We start from the raw sequence: 23,782 nt of genomic DNA, 5'->3' as shown, positions 1-23,782 counted from the left end.
GGACGTATGTAGGTTAATCATTCTCTTGATTGGGATAAATTTTTCAAGTAGGTACCTACCTACCTACCTCTGTTGCTCTGTTTCAATTTTTCGAAATTATAAATCGCGTACAAATTACTTCAGGGGCCCTATTTTATACAACGTTTTTTACTGAGTTTATGGCCCTATTTTTATAAATCTTTTTATTCTATTTTTTAAGAGGTTTGATAGAGAGAACTGTAACTGCTAAGGTCTTATTGTCCCAAAAGGGAAGAGAGAAGCAAGACAGGATAGGTAAAAGCCAGCCGTTCCGAGAACGAATGACACTATTTTATACATCGTTCTTTTTGGAGTTTATTGTCCTCGCTGCACAGTAAGTCACCGGGTTTATAACCGAGGTTATAAACCGTTTTATAAGCGTTCCCCGACTGGGGAACGCTAAGCAGCGAGCAGGCCATCGCTTCTAGGGTAGGTACAAGTCCGGGAACGAAACTTTTTTTTGCAGGATGCGAAATCGTGACCTAGCCTACCAAAGCCACAAACAGCAATTTGTGGCTTTGTGAATCACAAACATCTAACCATAGATTTTTTTTTTGTTTTTTAGATTTTGTGTTTATTTGAGTTTTCGATATTTTCGTGGAAGAAATAACAAAATATCGACCTCTAACGTCACATTGGACCTTCGGTGATTCCGCAAATTTTGAGTTCGAAAACGAGATGAAATAATCCATTCTCTCTCTCCCCCTATCTTTCTTTCCGTCTCTTTCTCTCTCTCTCTCTTTCCCCCCTCTCTCTCTCCCTGTCTCTCTTACTCTCTTACCCTCTCTCTCTCTATCTCTCTCCCTTTCGTTCTGTCTTATTCATTCCGATAGGTAAAAGCCAGCCGTTCCGAGAACGAATGACACTATTTTATACATCGTTCTTTATGGACTTTATTGTCCTCGCTGCACAGTAAGTCACCGGGTTTATAACCGAGGTTATAAACCGTTTTATAAGCGTTCTCCGACTGGGGAACGCTAAGCAGCGAGCAGGCCATCGCTTCTAGGGTAGGTACAGGTCCGGGAACGAAACTTTTTTTTGCGGGATGCGAACTCGCGACCTAGCCTACCAAAGCCACAAACAGCAATTTGTGGCTTTGTGAACCGCAAACATCTACCCATAGATTTTTTTTTTTTGAGATTCTGTGTTTATTTGAGTTTTCGATATTTTCGTGGAAGAAGTTTTTTTTTTTTTTTTTTTGAGATTCTGTGTTTATTTGAGTTTTCGATATTTTCGTGGAAGAAATGACAACATATCGACCTCTAACGTCACATTGGACCTTCGGTGATTCCGCAAATTTTGAGTTCGAAAACGAGATGAAATAATCCATTCTCTCTATCCCCCTATCTTTCTTTCCGGCTGTTTCTCTCTCTCTCTCTCTTTCCCCCTCTCTCTCTGTCTTTCTCTTTCTCTCTCTCTCTTCGTACTTACCCTACATAAACTTACCTTTAATTTTATCCGGTCCTGTTTGTTTCCTCCAATCCCATCCTTTATAATTTGATATTAAGTGCACTCACTAATCCAAAAGAAAAGCTCCTACCTGAAAAATTCAAGTATAGATAGTTAGGTAGGTACCGTAAATTTTATTGAAAAATTCACTAGAGCACAAGGATGAAATTCGTTTATCTATTTCAGTTTGACACAAAATGAATTAGCAATTGAAAAAAATTATGAAAAATTCAATCACAAATCAATGCGTTAGAAAACACACACGAAAATCGAAATTTTTGATACAACCAATGATGATGAAAGAGAGGAAAGCGAGAGAAAGGAGGGATATAAGAAACGAGAGAATGGTGCTGATTTGGGTCACTGGAATAGAGGGAGTAAAGAGAAAGTCCCTATACATACTCCCGCAGTCCAAACAAGGCCTTAGTGGTCCGTTGGACCTTGGTCACCTTGGGCCTTGGGTCTAGAGGTTGGTGGTTCGAGTCCAAGTCAAGTCACTTGACAGTACAGATAACATACATTTGTACACGATATATTTATTATTAGGTATTATTCTTTTTGAAAGAGGTTTGATAGAAAAAACTGTAACTGCTAAGGTCTTATCGTCGAAGAGAGAAGGAAGACAGGATAGCGATAGGCGAAAGCCCGCCGTTCCGAGACCGAACATTATCCGTTCAGGTTATCCTGAACTAAAATCTTTCCCGGGCGGGAATCGAACCCGTGGCCTAGCGCTTACGCGCTACCAACCAAACTAACTAGGCTGGCGATTCCTTCTTTGTGTGCCGAACATTTTCAATGGTGCCTTCGGTCGGCTGTAGGATGTCTCCATACAGTCTATTTCCGACAGTATACCTACATGAAACTAGTCTGGCTGGGGGACGTTAAACAGGGTGTAGACCACGAAGGGCATCCACTCGTAAAATTTTGTAGCCAAAACCACATGTCAGCCCAAAAGCGATCACCTAGGGCTGACTGAGGGCTGACAAAAACGCTAAACAAGGGAAAAAGCGAAGAAGAAGAAGAAGAAGAAGAAGAAGAAGAAGAAGAAGAAGAAGAAGAAGAAGAAGAAGAAGAAGAAGGTGGTACATAAAACTGTATGTTCTCTTCTTACCGTCACAAGTATTGATGAGTTGCATCATAACAGACTTGGCATCCAGGGGGGCGGATTTGGCGAATTCCTTCAGAGCGCGACCCGAAGTGGTTTCGGGGTTTTCCGTGATGATCGTCTTGCTGCTTGTAGAGAGGCACCAACATTTCCGATACTCGTTGTAGGATAGGTTTACATCTGACATGAATAGAACTGAAAGGGAGAGAAGGATATAGTGTTTCCAGATCAGGGGGGTGGATGCTTCAAATTTCTTCTTACCGTCACAAGTGTTGATGAGTTGCATCATAACAGACTTGGCATCCAGGGGGGCAGATTTGGCGAATTCCTTCAGAGCGCGACCCGAAGTGGTTTCGGGGTTTTCCGTGATGATCGTCTTGCTGCTCGTAGAGAGGCACCAACATTTCCGATACTCGTTGTAGGATAGGTTTACGTCTGACATGAATAGAACTGAAAGGGAGACAAGGAAATAGCGTTTCCAGACCAGGGGGGTGGATGCTTCAAATTTTCAAAGTCTGGCCTACAGTAAGGAAGAAGGAGGGGCCCTCGGCCCCTCCTTCCTAAATATGGCCCTGTGTTTTGTTTCATAACCTTTTAAATTTACCTTATCCTTTAGGGAGGAAAGTAATGTAATCGGCTGAAATTTTCGATGGTCACTTTTTATTGCCAAAACACGTTTTGAGGTCCCTTTGAGCCTAAATTCATTTTTTTTTCTTTTTATTAGGTAGTAGTTTTCAGCTAACCAGGAAGTAGGTAACAAATTGAAACAGAAAGTAGATAACCACTCACCTCACCATAATCCAATCCCTTATATTACCTGTCTCTCGCGGTGTCCACTTATCTGGCATACCGACTACTTCCACTCCCCACATGAACAATGGAAATCCAGAATGAGTAAAATTATTCTTATTCTTAGTATCTGACCCTGGGGATCGAACCCGGGACCTTCTGCCTAGGAATCACTTACCTGTCTCCCGCGGTGTCCACTTATCTGCCATACCGACTACTTCCACTCCCCACATGAACAATGGAAATCCAGAATGAGTATCATCCATCAGATCTATTTCTCGGGTAGCTGTCGTATCTCCTCGCTTGGTTCTGATGGTGCGAGTTAGACCGATCTGAGAAAAAATAGTTAGCAGAGAGAAATTTGGTTCTAATGGTACGAGTTAAACCCATCTGAGAAGAAATAGTCATTCATCCTAAACTGATAGGTTCGCTCTCGGAACAGCTGGCTTTTTCCTATCCCCCTGTCCTTCTCTGCGATTTTGGGACGATAATAGGGTACCCCCGTTGTTACAGTCCCCTGTAGGTGAACCACTAAACAACTGCTACATTAGACGCATGTGACCTGTGTCGTAGCATGCCCATCCCGTAGTATGCCTCTCATCAGATGGGCGAGAAGAGACAATACTTTCCATTAAGGTGCTGGGTCAACACGAGAACACCAGAAATTAACCCGTTGAAATATTTACAATCGAAAAAAACCATGCAACGAGTACAAATTTTTGTCGATGGTGGGATTCGAACCCGGGACCTCCCTGTCATTCGTCACGGTTCGCTCTCGGAACAGCTGGCTTTTTCCTATCCCCCTGTCCTTCTCTGCGATTTTGGGACGATAATAGGTACCCCCGTTGTTACAGTCCCCTGTAGGTGAACCACTAGTACGACTTCTCTCTCTCTCTCTCTCTCTCTCTCTCTCTCTCTCTCTCTCTGTCTTTCTTTCTCCCTCTCTCTTTCCCTCTCCCTTTCATTCTCACTTATTCATTTTTCTTCCCTATCTTTTTGTCTCCTTCTCTCTCTGATTCTATCTTATTCATTCTTCTTCCCCCAAGTTTCGCCTGTCATTCGTCATTTTTCTCTTTCTTTCATTCAGTTATTTATTTACCTACATTCCCCCAACCCCAAGTAAGATCACGAATGAGTCAAAATGGAACTAAAATAATTTAATTCTTGTTTATTTATTCGAATGATAAACGGGTATAAAGTTTATTTTTCATTCTTAAAATGTGTACAAAATAAACTTTATTAAAGTTAAAGTTATTCTCAGGCATTCCCCCAACCCCAAGTAAGATCACGAATGAGTCAAAATGGAACTAAAATAATTTAATTCTTGTTTATTTATTCGAATGATAAACGAGTACCTATAAAGTTTATTTTTCATTCTTAAAATGTGTACAAAATAAACTTTATTAAAGTTAAAGTTATTCTCAGCTAGCGATAGGCGATAGCACGTTGAATACAATGAAATAAAATAATTTAGATCACTAAAGTTAAGCAACGTTGAGGGTGGTTGGTATCCCGATGACCATTTGAGTAATCGCGTGCCGCTGGCTTTTCTCGGCCCTACTGATCAGAATGGCCTGTGGCCCATTCTATTTTGCAAAACCTTTCATATTTTCAGCCAAGAATTTTCCATCAGGGGCCCCTAGAAAGGTGGCACTTTGCTGCTATACTCCGCCAATGTCACCAGCTTTCTCGGCCCTACTGATCAGAATGGCCTGTGGCCCATTCTATTTTGCAAAACCTTTCATATTTTCAGCCAAGAATTTTCCATCAGGGTGCCCTAGAAAGGTGGCACTTTGCTGCTATACTCCGCCAATGTCACCAGTTGAATGCTCACCACGCTTATCATAGGTGTTCTCAGCTTCATGTCAGGTAGGACTATGATCTTGGCTGCTACTCGTTTGAGTAGATGTTTCCATTTGATTTGAGTAAGAACGTCGATGGGGAGAGTGTTGAATTTTTCTGCCTGTAAAAAAAAAAGACGATCATTGGTCGGGTGGAAGAGCTACTCTAGGAGAACCCTACTAGGTACATAAAAAAAATCTGATGTGAACATCACACAACTTTCCCCACGCTTATCATAGGTGTTCTCAGCTTCATGTCAGGTAGGACTATGATCTTGGCTGCTACTCGTTTGAGTAGATGTTTCCATTTGATCTGAGTAAGAACGTCGATGGGGAGAGTGTTGAATTTTTCTGCCTGTAAAAAAAAGACGATCATTGGTTGGGTGGAAGAGCTACTCTAGGAGAACCCTACTAGGTACATTAAAAAAAAAAAATCTGGTGTGAACATCACACGACTTTTCTTGTCCTATTGAATGATTCTCATTTGAGTGTTCTTTTACCCTAACTTTTACAATATCTCTAACAGTTTAGTCGGTATAGCTGAAAACCGCCAAAAAAAAACGGTCGAAATCTGTCCAAAAGCGGTCAAAGTACCGCCAACCGCAGCACCTATGTCAACCAAACGTTTTGTGTTGCATCCTTGTCACATTTGTGAACTAACGCTTACAAGGTATTCCCGCCCTTGGCGCCTTGGCGGATTTTATCCTGAAAGGACAAGGTTCGTTCCTGGAACGTCTGGCTTTCTCCTATCCTGTCCTCCTTCTGTCTTTGCTTTCGGGACAATAAGACCTCCACCTCAGTAGTTACAATTCTCTCTATCAAATACCTAATATTGTATCTCTTATCACCCATCTGATGAGGGACATACTACGGGATGGACATGCTACGACACAGATCACATGCGTCTAATATACCAGTTGTATAATTGCTACGGTAAGTGAGACATGCATGGATGGTTCTTGAATAAATGACCATATGGGACCCAAATAGAAAGGATGAGTTGCCTCTTGAGTTGAATTACGAGTAGCTAGCCTATTATTTTTCTCTGTGGTATGATGTCATCTTTATTGTAAGTGTGAAATGAGTGTGAAATTCTTTATCAAGTAGTAGTTCCTTTCCCAGATGGTAAGTGAGACATGCATGGATGGTTCTTGAATAAATGACCATATGGGACCCAAATAGAAAGGATGAGTTGCCTCTTGAGTTGAATTACCAGTAGCTAGCCTATTATTTTTCTCTGTGGTATGATGTCATCTCTATTGTAAAGTGTGAAATGAGTGTGAAGTTCTTTATCAAGTAGTAGTTCCTTTCCCAGATGAAAAAAATGTAGATATGACCTTTCCAATAGTTTAAAAGTTCACTCTTTAATTTAAACTTTTCACGTTCTTTCAGGTGGTTTAAAGCAAATAGATCTGGATCAAATATGGGGGGATCTGAAGGAAGGTGTCGATCAGGTGTACAAGAGACAGGCCATGCCCAAACCCCGATACATGGAACTGTACACGCATGTGTACAACTATTGTACGAGTGTACATCAGCAGACAAATGCGGCTCCGAGCAAAACAGGAAACAAGTTTGTGAAGAAGAACACTCCAAATAATGCATCCAGTGGTAAGACTTTTGCTGCTTTTTATCTTCCAGACTGAGTATTTTTAAATACTTGACTGAAGAATCAGTAACATTTTAACTATTGGGTTGTATGGAAAACAAATACCACTTATTATTTTTTTTTGTTTTCCATACAACCCAATAGTGAGTATTATTTTTAGTTCTGTTGGAGTAAGTCTAGTTAGCTTGGATGCATGCCTGCCTTGTAAGTTCTAGGCTTCTAGGTCACTGGATTAGTTCTTGCCAGTTTCAAAAAACATAATGGGATTTAAAAATCTCCACTTTTATAGTTACCTGAGGCTTAGGTGTAGGGGCAAACAGCTATACAACCCACCAATAGTGAGTATTTTTAGTTCTGTTGGAGTAAGTCTAGTTAGCTTGGATGCATGCCTGCCTTGTAAGTTCTAGGTCACTGGATTAGTTCCTGCCAGTTTCAAAAAACATAATGGGATTTAAAGACCTCCACTTTTATAGTTACCTGAGGCTTAGGTGTAGGGGGCAAACAACCCTACCTCTTGATGTTATTGCTTTTGATCTCTTTCTTCCCCCTTCATACAACCCAATAGTGAGTATTTTTAGTTCTGTTGGAGTAAGTCTAGTTAGCTTGGATGCATGCCTGCCTTGTAAGTTCTAGGTCGCTGGATTAGTTCCTGCCAGTTTCAAAAAACATAATGGTATTTAAAAACCTCCACTTTTATAGTTACTTGAGGCTTAGGTGTAGGGGGCAAACAGCCCTACCTCTTGATGTTATTGCTTTTGATCTCTTTCTTCCCCAAAAACATAAAGTATAGGTCAAATTATTTGACTTTATGAAACAAATCATCATTAATCAAACTCCATATCCATTCCATAGGTGGTGCTCAACTGGTGGGTCTTGAATTGTACAAACGTCTCTCTTCCCCAAAAACATAAAGTATAGGTCAAATTATTTGACTTTATGAAACCAATCATCATTAATCAAACTCCATATCCATTCCATAGGCGGTGCTCAACTGGTGGGTCTCGAATTGTACAAACGTCTGCGAGAATTTCTGCGTGACTACCTGTCCAAGTTGATGCGGAAGGGTGTTGAGCTCATGGGAGAAGATGTGCTGCAATTCTACACGAGGGAATGGGACGAGTATCAGTTCAGCTCGAAGGTTCTCAATGGGGTGTGTGCATATCTGAATCGGCACTGGGTGAGACGAGAGTGTGAGGAAGGTCGAAAAGGTAAGATTTCCTTATTACTTTATTTTACTTTAATAGAATAAAATAGAATAGAATATATCTTTAAACTAGAATAGAATATAGAGGGAATGAGACAAGTATCAGTTCAGCTTGAAGGTTCTCAACGGGTTATGTGCGTATCTGAATTGACACTGGGTGAGACAAGAGTGTGAGGAAGGACGCACTGGGTGAGACGAGAGTGTGAGGAAGGTCGAAAAGGTAAGATTTCCTTATTACTTTATTTTACTTTAATAGAATAAAATAGAATAGATTATATCTTTAAACTAGAATAGAATATAGAGGGAATGAGACAAGTATCAGGTCAGCTTGAAGGTTCTCAACGGGGTATGTGCGTATCTGAATCGACACTGGGTGAGACGAGAGTGTGAGGAAGGACGCAAAGGGGAGATTCAATTTCATTTTCCTTAGTCAAATTCATTTGTTTATTTCATGATTACTATAGTGTCAAGCAGAAAAGAACCATCCATAATGATCCGCAAGACTATTATCCTTATGATTTTGTTGAAAATTGACAGAAATGTTCATCACTTCAGGGAAATTTTTAGGCTCATGAGAACCTTGGGGGCTTTGCTGAGGTCTTTTCAAAGAAATTTTGTTTCGTCATAATCATAAGTTTGTCAAACAATTTCTGTGTATTTTTTTTATTTTATTTAATTTTTTTTTATTATTAGTAATTGATCTCGGATTTGCCTTCAGACAAAGTCAAGTCAAATGAAGAAGTGGGGAATGGCTGATATTTAGTGTCCTCTTGAGCCTTCCTGAGAGATACTCGTGGATTGATGAGTTCCACTGGAACAGACAACACGATGAGAGAAAAACTAGGGTGCCGGAACTCTATATCAGGAAGCTCGACACTTTACTATAGGTAGGTACCTACATAGAATTCCAACAACCTAAATAATGGGAAGTAACTCAATGATGGAGTTCTTCCACCCCAAGTTTCATGAACTTGTGGCACCCTATATGACCTATCACTAATTGTTTTCTCAGTGTATATCTCTACGGATTTTATAGCTAATGTTTTCTCCCTGTTTCGCCTTAACTTACCAATGTCGCCCACATTAAACGTGGTAAACAGCTTATCGATGTATTCCTCAGAGCCCCAAGCTGCTACATTGATGAAATACAGAGGTGAATCCCTCAGGGTGAAATTCCACACAGAACGGGTTTCATCTGAAATGAGTTTTAAATGAAGGTAAGTTAAAAAAAAAAAAAAAAGAGAGAGAAAAAAAAGAGGGACTGTAACACTGCTCTCATAGGACTGAAAAGTCCCTTTACTCCAGCAGTAGGCTACTGTACTATTACTGTGCCCAAATTCTCGAATTATATTGAGGATAAAATTCCATATACCTCGGCCGGGATTGAACCCACACCCTCCGGTTTACCAGGCGAGCGTCTTGACCAGGTATGCACTTACTTTTTCTGTCGGTAAAGGACCGCGCACTTCGCTTGGAAATGATCACGCCCACCAGTTTGAAATCCTTGCTGTTCGGACTTAGCTCACTGATTTCAATTTGAACAATGTCAGCAGATAGGTCAAAGTCATTCATATTCGTAGAGAATGTTGGACTTGGACGAAAATTTAATCTCTGTTACGAATTCCTGAAATGAGTTTTCAGATTATTTCTCGTGAACGACGAAAGTAGGAATTGAGAATTATACCTCTAAACAGGTCGTGAAAGAGTCACTTGTATTGGAGAAAATAATTTATTAATTCATCTTTTAAATCTTTCTAATAAACACCTAGTAACTAGAAAAAGCCTCAAGTCAAAAACCACGTATCCTATCAAAATCGAAAAGACCGTTGGATAAAAAATTTAAATTCGCGCCGTGATTAATGGAGTTCAATAAAACCTCTGTGGTATCAAAACGCCTCTGTGGCATCAAAACACCTCTGTGTTATCTCGCCACAGAGGTTTTTACCAGCTGTAGCAACGAGCACAAAACGAAAGTTCTCTTTTGTTTTGTTTTCCTTGCAAAAAAAGGAAAAAAAGAAAAAATCTTAGGTTAGCAAAAACAAAAAGAAGATTTTTCTTTTCTGTGCAAGTTCTTTAATAATTTTCTTTTACATTAATAATAAAACTGTGAAAAATCTACAGCTTACGATCCCCAGCCGTTCTGTGTTAGATCGTCCGTTCCAGGAGCCCAAATCAGTGCCTGGCGAAGGAAGAAATCTGGAGCTGTTTCCTCTCTTTGTAAGAAAAAGTACCAAGTCATATTCGTATTTCCTCATTAGGCTACTTTTGGAAAGACGACGTTCTTGGCGAGAAAAATTCAATGTCTTCTCGATCATTTTATTACTTTTATTGTCTCTGAATGTTCGTCCACTTAAATGGGAACATACGGAAGTAGAAACGACGATTTTCCGTGCGATACAAGGCACCAGACTCGAGTTTTTGTTTTGGTAAAAATGAGACAGCTGACTGTTTAGGATAAAGTCCACCTCCGGGCGGGAATCGAACCCGTGACCTAGTGCAAATAAAAGCCATTTATACATATTATAGTGGAGGGTATTTTCACTATTCTCAAGTCCTATTCGGACAGGATAAAGAGGTATATTTTATTCTATTAATCCCTTTTGACACGTATTTATTGCAGGACCATTAACCCCTTTTGACACGTATCTATGTCAGCTCCATCAACCCTTTCTGACACTCAAAGAATTATTACAGTTTATTTATTAAAAGCCGACATGTTTCGGAGGCACTCCCTCCATCATCAGGGCTACAGGAAACACTAAACACCAAACGAGGTACACTGAATACAGAAGACTAGAGGAGATCACAGAAAGAGGGTAGGTTTCAGTTTCCAAAAGGGGACTGGGTCCGATTCCAACAGTTTCCAGAAAGGAAAATAAAAACACACGTATGCTTTCTTTTCTTTTTGATTTAAATTAAATTGTTTTTCTCTCCAAGCAACTGGAACAGTAATAATTGATTGATTATCTGGGTTAATATTGTTAATAACAGAGTTAAGTTTCATTTTTACCAGGTTTGATCTTAAAAGTGCCTGATTTTGTGTCTCTTTCCTGGTCTACTATTTGAAACAGTCATTTACTGGAACAGTAATAATTGATTGATTATCTGGGTTAATATTGTTAATAACAGAGTTAAGTTTCATTTTTACCAGGTTTGATGTTAAAAGTGCCTGATTTTGTGTCTCTTTCCTGGTCTACTATTTGAAACAGTAATTTCATTTATATAAGTAGTCCAGTTAGTTCTTCTATTCATTTTAAGCAAAAACACAGATGACACACCAACTTGATATAACAGTCTGGTAAAATAGACTGCTCAAGTAAGTAATTCCCTTTTGTTTCATGTCAAAACATAAATTCAAAGGAGTTTCAGTTATTACAAAGGGTTTGCACTCTTCCCCCGAGACCCTTTAGAAATGTAAATGTTAACAACAAGAACTTGAATTCCATCCAAGATATTTTTCTGTCTATTTAAAAATGTCTGATTTTCTTTCTTCCATCAATTTAAAATTAAAAAAAGAAATCCTATACTCTGATTACAGCATTTCAAGAAGAAAGTTTTATCCCGGAACTGAATCAAAACATTTTCTGTGATTGGCACAATCACACACACTTAAGTCAAATACAACCACAAGTGCAATGGCAGCAAATCGTCGGGATTCTAATAATCCAGGTAAGTGAGATGGACGCCCACAAGTCGGAAGACCTGGGTCGCATGTACTCTCTGGTGTCCAAGATACCCGATGGTCTCAATGAGCTCAGACTCCTCCTGGAAACCCACATCACTAACCAAGGTAAAAATGCTATAAGAACATGAAAAAAAAAGGATTCTTACAGAATATCAAGGGAAGACGCGGTAAAAAAAACCCAAAGAACAGTCCAAATTTACTTAGGAAGGCATCTGTCGCTCATTTCTGACTTCTCACGGGGCACGACTACCTATCCCAACATCTCCATAGAATAGGTATCAAAAACTCTCCTAACTGCCCTTTTTGTTCCCTAACTCTCCTATGAACCAAGCACACCTAAATTCTTGTCCAGCCTTGAAAGTCAGCTGTTCCATTGTGGGAAAACATTGGGACGCGCGTAGGAAAATGGCCTACTGGTTAATGTCCCGACATCTGTAAACAGCATAATGTTTATACTGAACAAGGGGTTACTGAGGGGACACAACAAGGCGAACAAGGGGAACAACTAGCTAGGGGACGTTAAACAGACTGCGGTTCAGGACGAGCCAGCCAATTTAACATGGCTAGAGCTAGAGACCATCACCCCGGTGTATAGCAGCAGATACAAACAGACATCTTTTCTTTATTCTGCTACCGCCATTCGGCGAAAGCTAAAGCCGCTACAACAACAACTGAACAAGAATAATAATAAAAATAAGTCATTTTTGTATTGTATTATAATCAAAATAAAGAAAAAACTTTACTTTACTTACTTTACATTTTTATCTTCGTGTCCTCCTTCCATGACCTCAAGGTATGTTAGTAGAATAGAATAGAATATCTTGTTTATTCCACTCAAATCCAAACTCCTGTATTGTGACGACCATGAATCCTCTTTGAGAGAATCCAGCAGTGTGGGAATCTATACCGGATACAAGAATAAGAAACTCAAGGTATGTTAGTAGAATAGAATAGAATATCTTGTTTATTCTACTCAAATCCAAACTCCTGTATTGTGACGACCATGAATCCTCTCTGAGAGAATCCAGCAGTGTGGGAATCTATACCGGATACAAGAATAAGAAACTCAAGGTATGTTAGTAGAATAGAATATCTTGTTTATTCTACTCAAATCCAAACTCCTGTATTGTGACGACCATGAGTCCTCGGCCACAAGTGATTGTCCTTAAAAGAAGACCCTAATCCTTCCAACACGTTGAATACGTACGACTTTTTCAAGTACACGAAAATACAGAAAGGAGGAAAGATAAAAGAAGGGTATGATCAAAATGAAAATGCGTTTTATTTCGCAGGCGAATGAACATATTAATGAAAAAGAAATAACCAAAATGAAATCATCTTGTTTTGTGTTGACAGGTGAATATCAACATCCCCATGAAGACGGAGCTGAAGTTAGAGCAAGAGACCACTCACAAACACATAGAAGAAGATAGGAAGCTACTCATTCAGGCCGCTATTGTTAGAATTATGAAAATGAGGAAAACACTGCAGGTAAGTGTGTTTCTTTTTCTTCGCCTTTTACCGTGTTCAGACGAGGTCGACGTTTTTCGTCAGCCTCTCAATCAGCCCTAACGAGGGTGATTGCCTTGGGCTGACATTTAGTTTTGGCTACAAATTTTTACGAGTGGATGCCCTTCGCACTTAACCTTTGCTATTTCTTTAGCAAGGGCAATTCAGAGTGGTATACTCCCTGTTTAAAGTCCCCCAGTCAGACTAATCGAAATTGTCTGTAAAAAGATGTTCGTTTTATATGAATTTTTAACTTAGGGTTAGGAGAGTGTTGTGTATCCACCCAGTATTTACAAGCACCAGTCCACTCTGTATTCTGGTTGCTAAGGCAACATCTCAATAGAAGTTTTCCCTGCCTTCCTCTCTTCCCTGAGCTTTTTCATTTTAATTTTCCCAATAAAACATATTCGATTCCTACATTTATCCTTTCACTATACATATGAGTTCTTTTTCGCATATAAAATACACAATAGAGAGCAGGTAGGAATAGACAGAACAGCTGATTCATCCTTAGGGTACCTTTATCCCACCTCTCCATACCCCCTATCTAAACGCCCTTTTTCTCTCAAGTCTTACACAACTTTCTCAGTGTTCTCCCCCTCTCAGCAGCTGCTCTATTCAATGGTGATGTCCCAGTGTTAGGAAGGAAGGTAGGAATAGACAGAACAGCTGATTCATCCTTAGGGTACGTTTATCCCACCTCTCCATACCCCCTATCTAACGCCCTTTTTCTCTCGAGTCTTACACAACTTTCTCAGTGTTGTCTCCCACTCTCAGCAGCTGCTCTATTCAATGGTGATGTCCCAGTGTTAGGAAGGAAGGCAGAAATATGCCGACGATTAGACAGAACAGCTGGTTCATTCGCAGTGTACCGCCACACCGGGATGTTAACTCCGGAAGCACATGAACAGTGGCAACGTAGAGAAAGGTACCGGCCGAGAACAGCATGGCCAAACCAGTGCCGTTCACCGACGAGAGGGTCTCTTTCCCTTCCTGGAAACGGGAGAAAAATTCATGAAATTTTTAGTTAGAAGGCCCCGGGTTAGAGTCCCAAAAAAATCATCGACAAAAAAATTGCACTCATATTTTGGTTACAAATATTTTAAAAGGTTACTTTGTCGTGTTCTCGTGTGGACCCAGCACCTAAATGGGAAGTATGGTGTATCTTCTCAACCAGTGCCGTTCACCGACGAGAGGGTCTCTTTCCCTTCCTGGAAACGGGAGAAAAATTCATGAAAGGCCCCGGGTGTCCCAAAAAAATCATCGACAAAAAAATTGCACTCATATTTGGGTTACAAATATTTTAAAAGGTTACTTTCTGGTGTTCTCGTGTTGACCCAGCACCTAAATGGGAAGTATGGTGTCTCTTCTCGCCCACCTGATTAAAAAAAAAAAAAAAAAAAAAAAATGCTTTAGTTCTCGTCAAACGGGTGCCAATGATGCCATATAAAAGGCAGAAGATCTCGGGTTCGATTCCTAGAAGTTTGATAGAGGGATCTTGAACAACGGAGGTCTTATCGTCCCGAGGAGAGAATGAGGACAGGATAGAAGAAAGCCAGCCGTTCCGAGAACGAACCTTATCTGTTTAGGATAAAGTCCACCTCCGGGCGGGAATCGAACCCGTGACCTAGTGCAAATAAAAGCCATTTATACATATTATAGTGGAGGGGATTTTCACTATTCTCAAGTCCTATTCGGGCAGGATAAAGAGGTATATTCTATTCTATTAATCCCTTTTGACACGTATTTATTGCAGGTCCATTAACCCCTTTTGACACGTATCTATGTCAGCTCCATTAACCCTTTCTGACACACGTTTCAGGTCCTCATCGAGAAGCATTTGGACATTTTCTACACGGAATTTCAGAACCTGCTGGATGCCCACAAGTCGGAAGACCTGGGTCGCATGTACTCTCTGGTGTCCAAGATACCCGATGGTCTCAATGAGCTCAGACTCCTCCTAGAAACCCACATCACTAACCAAGGTAAAAATGCTATAAAAACATGAAAAAAAAAAGGATTCTTACAGAATATCAAGGGAAGACGCGGCAAGCGCTTGTGAAAAACCCAAACAACAGTTCAAATTTACCTAGGAAGGCATCTGTCGCTCATTTCCGACTTCACACGGAGTGCGACTATCTATCCCAACATCTCCATAGAATAGGTATCAAAAACTCTCCGAACTGTCCTCTATGTTCCCTTAACTCTCCTATGAACCAAGTACACATCAATTCCTGTCCAGCCTTGAAAGTCAGCTTTTCCACTGTGGGAAAACATTGGGACGCGCGTAGGAAAATGGCCCACTGGTCAATGTCCCGACACCTGTAAACAGCATAATGTTTATACTGAACAAGGGGTTACGGGGGGACACAACAAGGGGAACAACTGGCTAGGGGACGTTAAACAGAGAGAAGACTAGCGTCTGGCTGTGGGACTATAAACAGGGAGGAGAACAGCTAACCCTAACCAGCCTAGCAAGCTGGCAGTTCCTCAAAGGGTTCTTGGCTGTGGGACTATAAACAGGGAGGAGAACAGCTAACCCTAACCAGCCTAGCAAGCTGGCAGTTCCTCAAAGGGTTCTGCGTCTGGCTGTGGGACTATAAACAGGGAGGAGAACAGCTAACCCTAACCAGCCTAGCGAGCTGGCAGTTCCTCAAAGTGTTCTCTCTACTTTTAAAGATCAAGCACAAGTCCTCACTATGGTTGACTGCGGTTCAGGATGAGCCAGCCAATTTAACATGGCCAGAGCTAGAGACCATCACCCCGGTGTATAGCAGATACAAACAGACATCTTTTCTTTATTCTGCTATCGCCATTCGGCGAAAGCTAAAGCCGCTACAACAACAACTGAACAAGAATAATAATAAAAATAAATCAATTTTGTATTGTATTATAATCAAAATAAAGAAAAAAACTTTACTTTACTTACTTACTTACTTTACATTTTTATCTTCGTGTCCTCCTTCAATGATCCCCTACCAATAATCAGGTTATCAGTCTCATTATTGCAGTATAAACATAAACAAGGTATATTCTATTTTTCCCCAGGTCTCTCTGCAATTGAAAAGTGTCTCGAAGGCGCCTCGTCCACAAGTGATCCGAACAGTAGCGTCGCTTCTCTGGGCACCACGGCGGATCTGAGTGCAGATCAGCCCAAGCTGTACGTCAAGTCCACACTGACCGTGCACGAGAAGTATTCGCGTTTGGTCTCCACGTGCTTTCACAGTGACAGCGGCTTTATCGCCGCTCTGGACAAGGTCAGTCTCAAGTTCTATTTATCAATTGCCTTTATCGGGCTGATGAAATTATCGGCCAGTTAAAACACATTTGAATCTAATGGCCAGGCTAATAACTTGGAAAAAAAAGAGGTTTGACAAAAGGAACTATATGTATTCTCTGGGCACCACGGCGGATCTGAGTGCAGACCAGCCCAAGCTGTACGTCAAGTCCACACTGACCGTGCACGAGAAGTATTCGCGTCTGGTCTCCACGTGCTTTCACAGCGACAGCGGCTTTATCGCCGCTCTGGACAAGGTCAGTCTCAGGTTCTATTTATCAATTGCCTTTATCGGGCTGATGAAATTATCGGCCAGTTAAAACACATTTGAATCTAAAGGACAGGCTAATAACTTGGAAAAAAAGAGGTTTGACAGAGGGAACTCATTCAGGCCGCTATTGTTAGAATTATGAAAATGAGGAAAACACTGCAGGTAAGTGTCTTTCTTTTTCTTCGCCTTTTACCGTGTTCAGACGGGGTCGACGTTTTTCGTCAGCCTCTCAATCAGCCCTAACAAGGGTGATTGCCTCGGGCTGACATTTGGTTTTGGCTTCAAATTTTTACGAGTGGATGCCCTTCGCACTCAACCTTTGCTATTTCTTTAGCAAGGGAAATTCAGAGTGGTATACTTCCTGTTTAAAGTCCCCCAGTCAGACTAATCGAAATTGTCTGTATAAAGATGTTCGTTTTATATGATTTTTTAGCTTAAAGTCTTAAACTATTGCAATAGATAGTTTTCCCTGCCTTCCTCTCTTCCCTGAGCTTTTTCATTGTCATTAATTTTCCCAATAAAACATATTCGATTCCTACATTTATCCTTTCACTATACATATGAATTCTTCTTCGCATATAAAATACACAATAGAGAGAAGGTAGGAATAGACAGAACAGCTGATTCATCCTTAGGGTACCTTTATCTCACCTCTCCATACCCCCTATCTAACGCCCTTTTTCTCTCAAGTCATATGAATTCTTCTTCGCATATAAAATACACAATAGAGAGAAGGTAGGAATAGACAGAACAGCTGATTCATCCTTAGGGTACCTTTATCCCACCTCTCCATACCCCCTATCTAACGCCCCTTTTCTCTCAAGTCTTACACAACGTTCTCAGTGTTGTCTCCCATTCTCAGCAGCTGCTCTATTCAATGGTGATGTCCCAGTGTTAGGAAGGACGGCAGAAATATGCCGACGATTAGACAGAACAGCTGGTTCATTCGCAGTGTACCGCCACAGCGGGACAGGTGCCTTTCGTTACTCGTACTGTGTGGCACAAATAAAACCGTCTATTTTCTGAAGATCGGTAAAAGTGTGTGTAAAGGAAGATACGACGATGTAGTACAGATTTGGAACACTGTACTCGGAGGCAGTTTTTTTTTTAATTATTTTTTTTTTTATTTGTTACTAAACCATTGGAAATCCATCGAAGGTCCAGGTTTCAGTTTCCAAAAGGGGACCGGGTCCGATTCCAACAGTTTCCAGAAAGGAAAATAAAAATACACGTATACTTTTTTTTGATTTAAATTAAATTGTTTTTCTCCCCCTTTCAGGTACAAATCCTGCTCAAATCCAAACTCCTGTATTGTGACGACCATGAATCCTCTCTGAGAGAATCCAGCAGTGTGGGAATCTATACCGGATACAAGAATAAGAAACTCAAGGTATGTTAGTAGAATAGAATAGAATATCTTGTTTATTCTACTCAAATCCAAACTCCTGTATTGTGACGACCATGAATCCTCTCTGAGAGAATCCAGCAGTGTGGGAATCTATACCGGATACAAGAATAAGAAACTGGTGTTGTAGTTTTATTGTTACGTTTTTTCCCCCAAATCTAACATTGAGGTTGTTTGATGTTGACAGGTGAATATCAACATCCCCATGAAGACGGAGCTGAAGCTAGAGCAAGAGACCACTCACAAACACATAGAAGAAGATAGGAAGCTACTCATTCAGGCCGCTATTGTTAGAATTATGAAAATGAGGAAAACACTGCAGGTAAGTGTCTTTCTTTTTCTTCGCCTTTTACCGTGTTGAGACGGGGTCGGCGCTTTTCGTCAGCCTCTCAATCAGCCCTAACAAGGGTGATTGCCTTGGGCTGACATTTGATTTTGGCTACGAATTTTTACGAGTGGATGCCCTTCGCACTTAACCTTTGCTATTTCTTTAGCAAGGGAAATTCAGAGTGGTATACTCCCTGTTTAAAGTCCCCCAGTCAGATTAATCGAAATTGTCTGTATAAAGATCTTCGTTTTATATGAATTTTTAACTAAAAGGATTGTTTATTTGTTCTCTCTTCACAGCACCAGCAACTTGTAGCCGAGGTTCTCAATCAGATCAGTCTCAGGTTCAAACCCCGTGTGCATGTTATCAAGAAGTGTATTGATATTCTCATCGAGAAGGAATACCTAGAGCGGACAGAAACACACAAAGACATGTACCACTATTTGGCGTAAACCCCTCGCCCTCTCCGTGTGTGTTTAGTGAGAATGGTGTACATACGTGTGTAAGTAAAACTAGTCTTCTTCTTCCTCTTCTCCTTCTCCTCCATATTCTCATCGAGAAGGAATACCTAGAGCGGACAGAAACACACAAAGACATGTACCACTATTTGGCGTAAACCCCTCGTCCTCTCCGTGTGTGTTTAGTGAGAATGGTGTACATACGTGTGTAAGTAAAACTAGTCTTCTTCTTCTTCTCCTCCTCCCTTCTTCTCCTCCTTCTTTTTCTCCTCCTTTTCCTCCTTCTCCTCCTTCTTCTTCTTCTTCTTCTTCTCCTCCTTCTCCTCCTCTTCCTCCTTCTTATTCTCCTCCTCCTTCTTCTTCTTCTCCTCCTCCTCCTTCTCCTCCTCTTCCCGTGTATTGTTCAGACGGGGTCGGCGTTTTTCGTCAGACTCTCAATCAGCCCTGGGGTGATTGCTTTGGGCTGACATTTGGTTTTGGCAACAAGAATTTTACGAGTGGATGCCCTTCGCACTCAACCTTTGCTATTTCTTTGGCATGGGAAATTCAGGCTGTTATCCTTGTTTAAAGTCCCCCAGGGCAGACAAAATATAATATGAATAGATAATAATGATGAACTACGAGTATTTTACGAGTGGATGCCCTTCGCACTCAACCTTTGCTATTTCTTTGGCATGGGAAATTCAGGCTGTTATCCTTGTTTAAAGTCCCCCGGGGCAGACAAAATAGAATAGATAATAATGATGAAATAGGAGTATAAGTACCAAATAATAATCTTTTCTACTTTCCTTGATTTTTAACCTTTACCGATAAAACCTTATGAGCTTTATTGATGTTTTGATTTTGTTTCGTTTCCAGATTGTGTTGTTATGCAAGGCATTGATGTTTTGATTTTGTTTCGTTTCCAGATTGTGTTGTTATGCAAGGCAGCCCCCGGTGAAAACTCGGGATATTTTAGCCGGAACCGTTTTTTCAACATGACGTGAGAAGGTTTTTCATGGCGATTGCGTGGTTTCAAAATGGCGGCCACTCGCCGAATTCATTCGATAGAAACAAATGAGATATCGGTCGTATGTAATCAGTACCGGAGTGCTAAGGGTTAGGTGGTAGAAAATACCTGAGGTGTTAATTTCACCTTGTGGATAACTTACTCAAAGGAGTTTGTTTGTCTGCAGTTTTCCGTTTTTAGAGCTTCAATGAATTCGAAATGCATTCAGTCAAACGGAGGGTATAACCCCCGTTGTTCAGGAAGAAAAAAAAAATAAATAAACCTTAGCAGTTAATAAACAAACAGACAGACGAACAAACACAAAAGCCAAGTTCATCATTTTTATTCCCAATGAATTTTCAAGAGACTTTTCTTACATGACTCTTAAATGTGCACGTTTCCCCCCTTCTCCCCCTTGAACTTCGAAAAAGAAATGGTATCTCTTTAAGGCTGAATTCAGTCCTTTGCCGTTGACACAACCCAATAAAATTACATACTTAAATATTATTAAAACGTCCTTTGGAATAGAACATACCCTGTTTATCAGTTACAGTTCCCTCTGTCAAACCTCTTAAAAAAAATCCCCCTCCATAGTATTTTTTTTTTTTTATAAATAAAATTACAAGTTCTGTGTATTCACGTAGGTACCCATGCATAGATATATTACAATGATAACAAATTACCTAAAGGTAAAATTCCACATTATTTTGTGTTGTGAGGAAAAAGAAAATCTCAAAAATATCCTCCAGCAATTTTTCCTCGAACTCTTGTGCTGGTTAACGTAGGTACACCAAACTCCTTGAATTTCTTGATGTTACATATTATTAAAATGAAAAAACCATGTTTTATTGAATAAAAATTCTTTTAGCATTTTTTTTCCAACTTGTTTATAATTTACCCTCTTCCCTACTAATAGCTTTCCTGTTGATTTCAAAAGAACCTTGTATGTCCAAGGGGCATTTTCGTATGTAACAAAAAAAAGTATATAAATATACATAATATAAGCTCATGCATTTTTTTCCTTTTCCAAATCGACTTCAAAAATTTCTCTGATTTTTTACTCGTAACGTTTTTAAAAATTACCTTCGTAAGTCCAATATATTAGATGAGTAGAATACGTTAGAAAGCAACTACCGAATTATTTGACCAACAAATTTGTATGAATGCCAGTAATAAGAACCGTGTATGCAATATGCAAGAAATATCTTGGTGTTGGTAGATAGCAGGTGGCACCTCTTGGGTATTTGCTAAAGATACAACTGATAGGATACAGGAGATACCTACCTACCAATCAACCACCCAACCAACCAAAGAAATGTATTATAAGAATTATTTGACCAACAAATTTGTATGAATGCCAGTAATAAGAACCGTGTATGCAATATGCAAGAAATATCTTGGTGTTGGTAGATAGTAGATAGGTGGCAGGTGGCATTTGCTAAAGATACAACTGATAGGAAACAGGAGATACCTACCTACCAATCAACCACCCAACCAACCAAAGAAATGTATTATAATACCCCGAATTATTTGACCAACAAATTTGTATGAATGCCAGTAATAAGAACCGTGTATGCAATATGCAAGAAATATCTTGGTGTTGGTAGATGGTAGATAGGTGGCATTTGCTAAAGATACAACTGATAGGAAACAGGAGATACCTACCTACCTACCAACCAACCAATCAATCAACCAACCAACCAACCAACCAACCAGCCAGCCAGCCAACCAACCAAAGAAATGTATTATAATAAATATTTAACATCAAAGATGTGTATAAAATCATTTATGAACTATGTATGTTGAATACGAATAGGCACCTACATAATTACATATCGACGACGTGCAAACATTTGAGTAGGTACCTAGGTACACACATTTTTTATGTAAAAAAAACTTTCATTCTCGATTTAAACAACAAAGTTGAAAAAAAAAATCACCTTTGTCTTTCTCTTACACCTCTAACCTGGTGCCTACTCTGCTACCTCATAATCCAAAAGTTTAATTAAAACACCCTCGACCCTCTATGATCCTCTTCCATCACCCTCCAGTCCTCTAACTCAAAGGCGATCAGGTGATAGAAAATTGTTTGTCCACCGTTGTTGTTGGTGTCGTTATTGTTCCCTCCAGTCCTCTAACTCACTCTCAGCCCCCTCACCCTCTTTAACACCTCCCCCTGCGTCCTCTAAAGTCCCCTTTGTCCCTTTCTTGCAGGTCTCCTACCACTCACCCCCCCTTCTTCTTGTGAAGTGTATAAAGTTTGATTGAATGCTATCTTCAATGTACAGAGAGTCACAGACGACTGCATGGGCCTTACACCAGAGGCACTGCAGGCTCGGATTTATCAAATCTGCTTCGGTGGTTAAGTCGTCAAGACGCTCGACTATTAAACAGGAGGGCGAGCGTTCAATCCCAGCCGAGGGATGTAATTTTATCCTCAACACTAAGAGGTCCGAGTATAAAGTTCCCGGAATGCGTCGACAGCTCATATCTGAATTTGTCCAAAATAATAGTAGTAGCCTACAGCTGGAATATGGGGACTTGTTAGTCCTATTCAACCAGTATTAAATGGGGCGCCCGCCCCGTAAAAGCATTTTATAAAGGCCTCTTTTCTGTAAATGTCGGACAACCATGTGTTAATGTTAGGAATTTAGTTTTGACAATCTCATTTGCGAGCAGAGTTTGAATCGCATTCATTCACACGACCTAATTGCCAGTAGGCAATCGGTCGGTAAAGAAGTCGTAAAGAACACGTCCGTTTGATAATCTAACAAAGATATATCTAAGTAGTAATCCAGGCCTGGCTATACTACAGGGAGGTTTTGTTTTTCTTTCTGTTTACATTTATTTCGTTGACCCTCCCTTCCTCTTACCTCTCCCCTTCCATCCTTTTACTTTGATTTTACCTTCCTCTCTCGCACCATCCTCTTTTTCCCTTGAAGCTATTATTGTTGTCCTCTCTTTTTTCGATTTTGAATTTGATTTTTTCCTTTTTTTTTAATAACATCCTTTTCTCTTCCTGTATCACAGGATTCACAGGTCCCCTATATGTGCGGTAGTTCTCTTTATTTCATAGTTAGCGCGGAGTCTATTCATGTGTCTATAATGTTTGTATTTCCTTTCCTACCGGTAATAATATCGAAGTTCAAAGCCACCAGAACACGTGGAATTCACGGGATGTGTGTGTTTTGGATAGCAAATATTTGCCCAATGCATGGTGTCGCAGAAAGCAACTCAAACAATGGATTGAGATTGTTTTATAATACGAGGATATGTCGTACTGTAGATATTTTGCTGAGAAATCCTGTTGTTGACATCCTCTTTCTCGAATCTCTCTGTCCAATCCGAGGCTTAGGTGTAGGGAAAAACAGCCCTAGAGGATGGGGGCACACAGCCCTAAAGGACGAGGCTTAGGTGTAGGGCCAAACAGCCCTAAAGGATGGGTTAAGCATCTACTAATCTACGCTCTATCCAAACTAAAATACCAACCTCGTGTAGCTCAGTTGTTATTTGTTAACGCAGTGAACTTAAGAGCCAAAAGTTGGTGATTCAAGTCTAGTTCGCGAGTTTTCCCCTTCAGCAGCAAAGCACGGTAAGAAATTGAATTATTATAAAATAAGTAACTAAGAATGTATATTGTAAAAAAATTTGGACCGATTGCAATACTTTCATTACTAGTATAGCTCGCTATACTGTAGTAATAGAAAGTCCAGTGAACTTAAGAGCCAAAAGTTGGTGATTCAAGTCTAGTTCGCGAGTTTTCCCCTTCAGCAGCAAAGCACGGTAAGAAATTGAATGTAATTAAGAATGTATATTGTAAAATAATATGAGTAGGTACAAAGATAG

The 23,782-nt window shown here is 40.2% G+C and overlaps 2 protein-coding genes and 2 long non-coding RNA genes across 4 annotated transcripts; 3 read left to right on the top strand and 1 right to left on the bottom strand.

Moving 5' to 3' along the window:
- Window positions 1-1,805: 1,805 nt before the first annotated feature.
- Window positions 1,806-6,152, bottom strand: LOC113469796 (meiosis-specific with OB domain-containing protein-like; the record flags this gene model as incomplete). Its single annotated transcript, XM_026827720.1, has 6 exons — window positions 6,117-6,152; window positions 5,432-5,557; window positions 5,154-5,324; window positions 3,540-3,693; window positions 2,579-2,767; window positions 1,806-1,830 (listed from the first exon to the last, which is right to left on the bottom strand). Coding segments are annotated over exons 1-6 (701 nt in total), but the record flags the coding sequence as incomplete, so codon positions are not given.
- Window positions 6,153-6,324: 172 nt separating this feature from the next.
- Window positions 6,325-20,352, top strand: LOC103514868 (cullin-1-like). Its single transcript, XM_026827719.1, has 13 exons — window positions 6,325-6,331; window positions 6,595-6,813; window positions 7,792-8,028; window positions 11,554-11,805; window positions 12,583-12,632; window positions 13,057-13,191; window positions 15,029-15,194; window positions 16,258-16,466; window positions 16,576-16,743; window positions 18,037-18,147; window positions 18,350-18,484; window positions 18,790-18,992; window positions 19,857-20,352. Exons 1-12 carry the CDS (start codon window positions 6,325-6,327, stop codon window positions 18,940-18,942), a joined length of 1,842 nt encoding a protein of 613 aa, XP_026683520.1. The 3' UTR covers window positions 18,943-18,992; window positions 19,857-20,352.
- On the top strand, window positions 10,039-11,644 carry LOC113469793. Its single transcript, XR_003393101.1, has 2 exons — window positions 10,039-10,232; window positions 11,554-11,644. It is a non-coding gene; the product is annotated as an uncharacterized LOC113469793 (long non-coding RNA).
- Window positions 12,580-13,179, top strand: LOC113469792. The gene is made up of 2 exons (XR_003393100.1): window positions 12,580-12,771; window positions 13,057-13,179. It is a non-coding gene; the product is annotated as an uncharacterized LOC113469792 (long non-coding RNA).
- Window positions 20,353-23,782: the final 3,430 nt, after the last annotated feature.

This window comes from Diaphorina citri, unplaced genomic scaffold, assembly GCF_000475195.1.
Source record: "Diaphorina citri unplaced genomic scaffold, Diaci psyllid genome assembly version 1.1 scaffold1237, whole genome shotgun sequence".
NCBI lineage: Eukaryota > Metazoa > Arthropoda > Insecta > Hemiptera > Psyllidae > Diaphorina > Diaphorina citri.
Note: the sequence above shows the minus strand (reverse complement) of the source record. Positions and strands in the feature narration are given on the sequence as shown.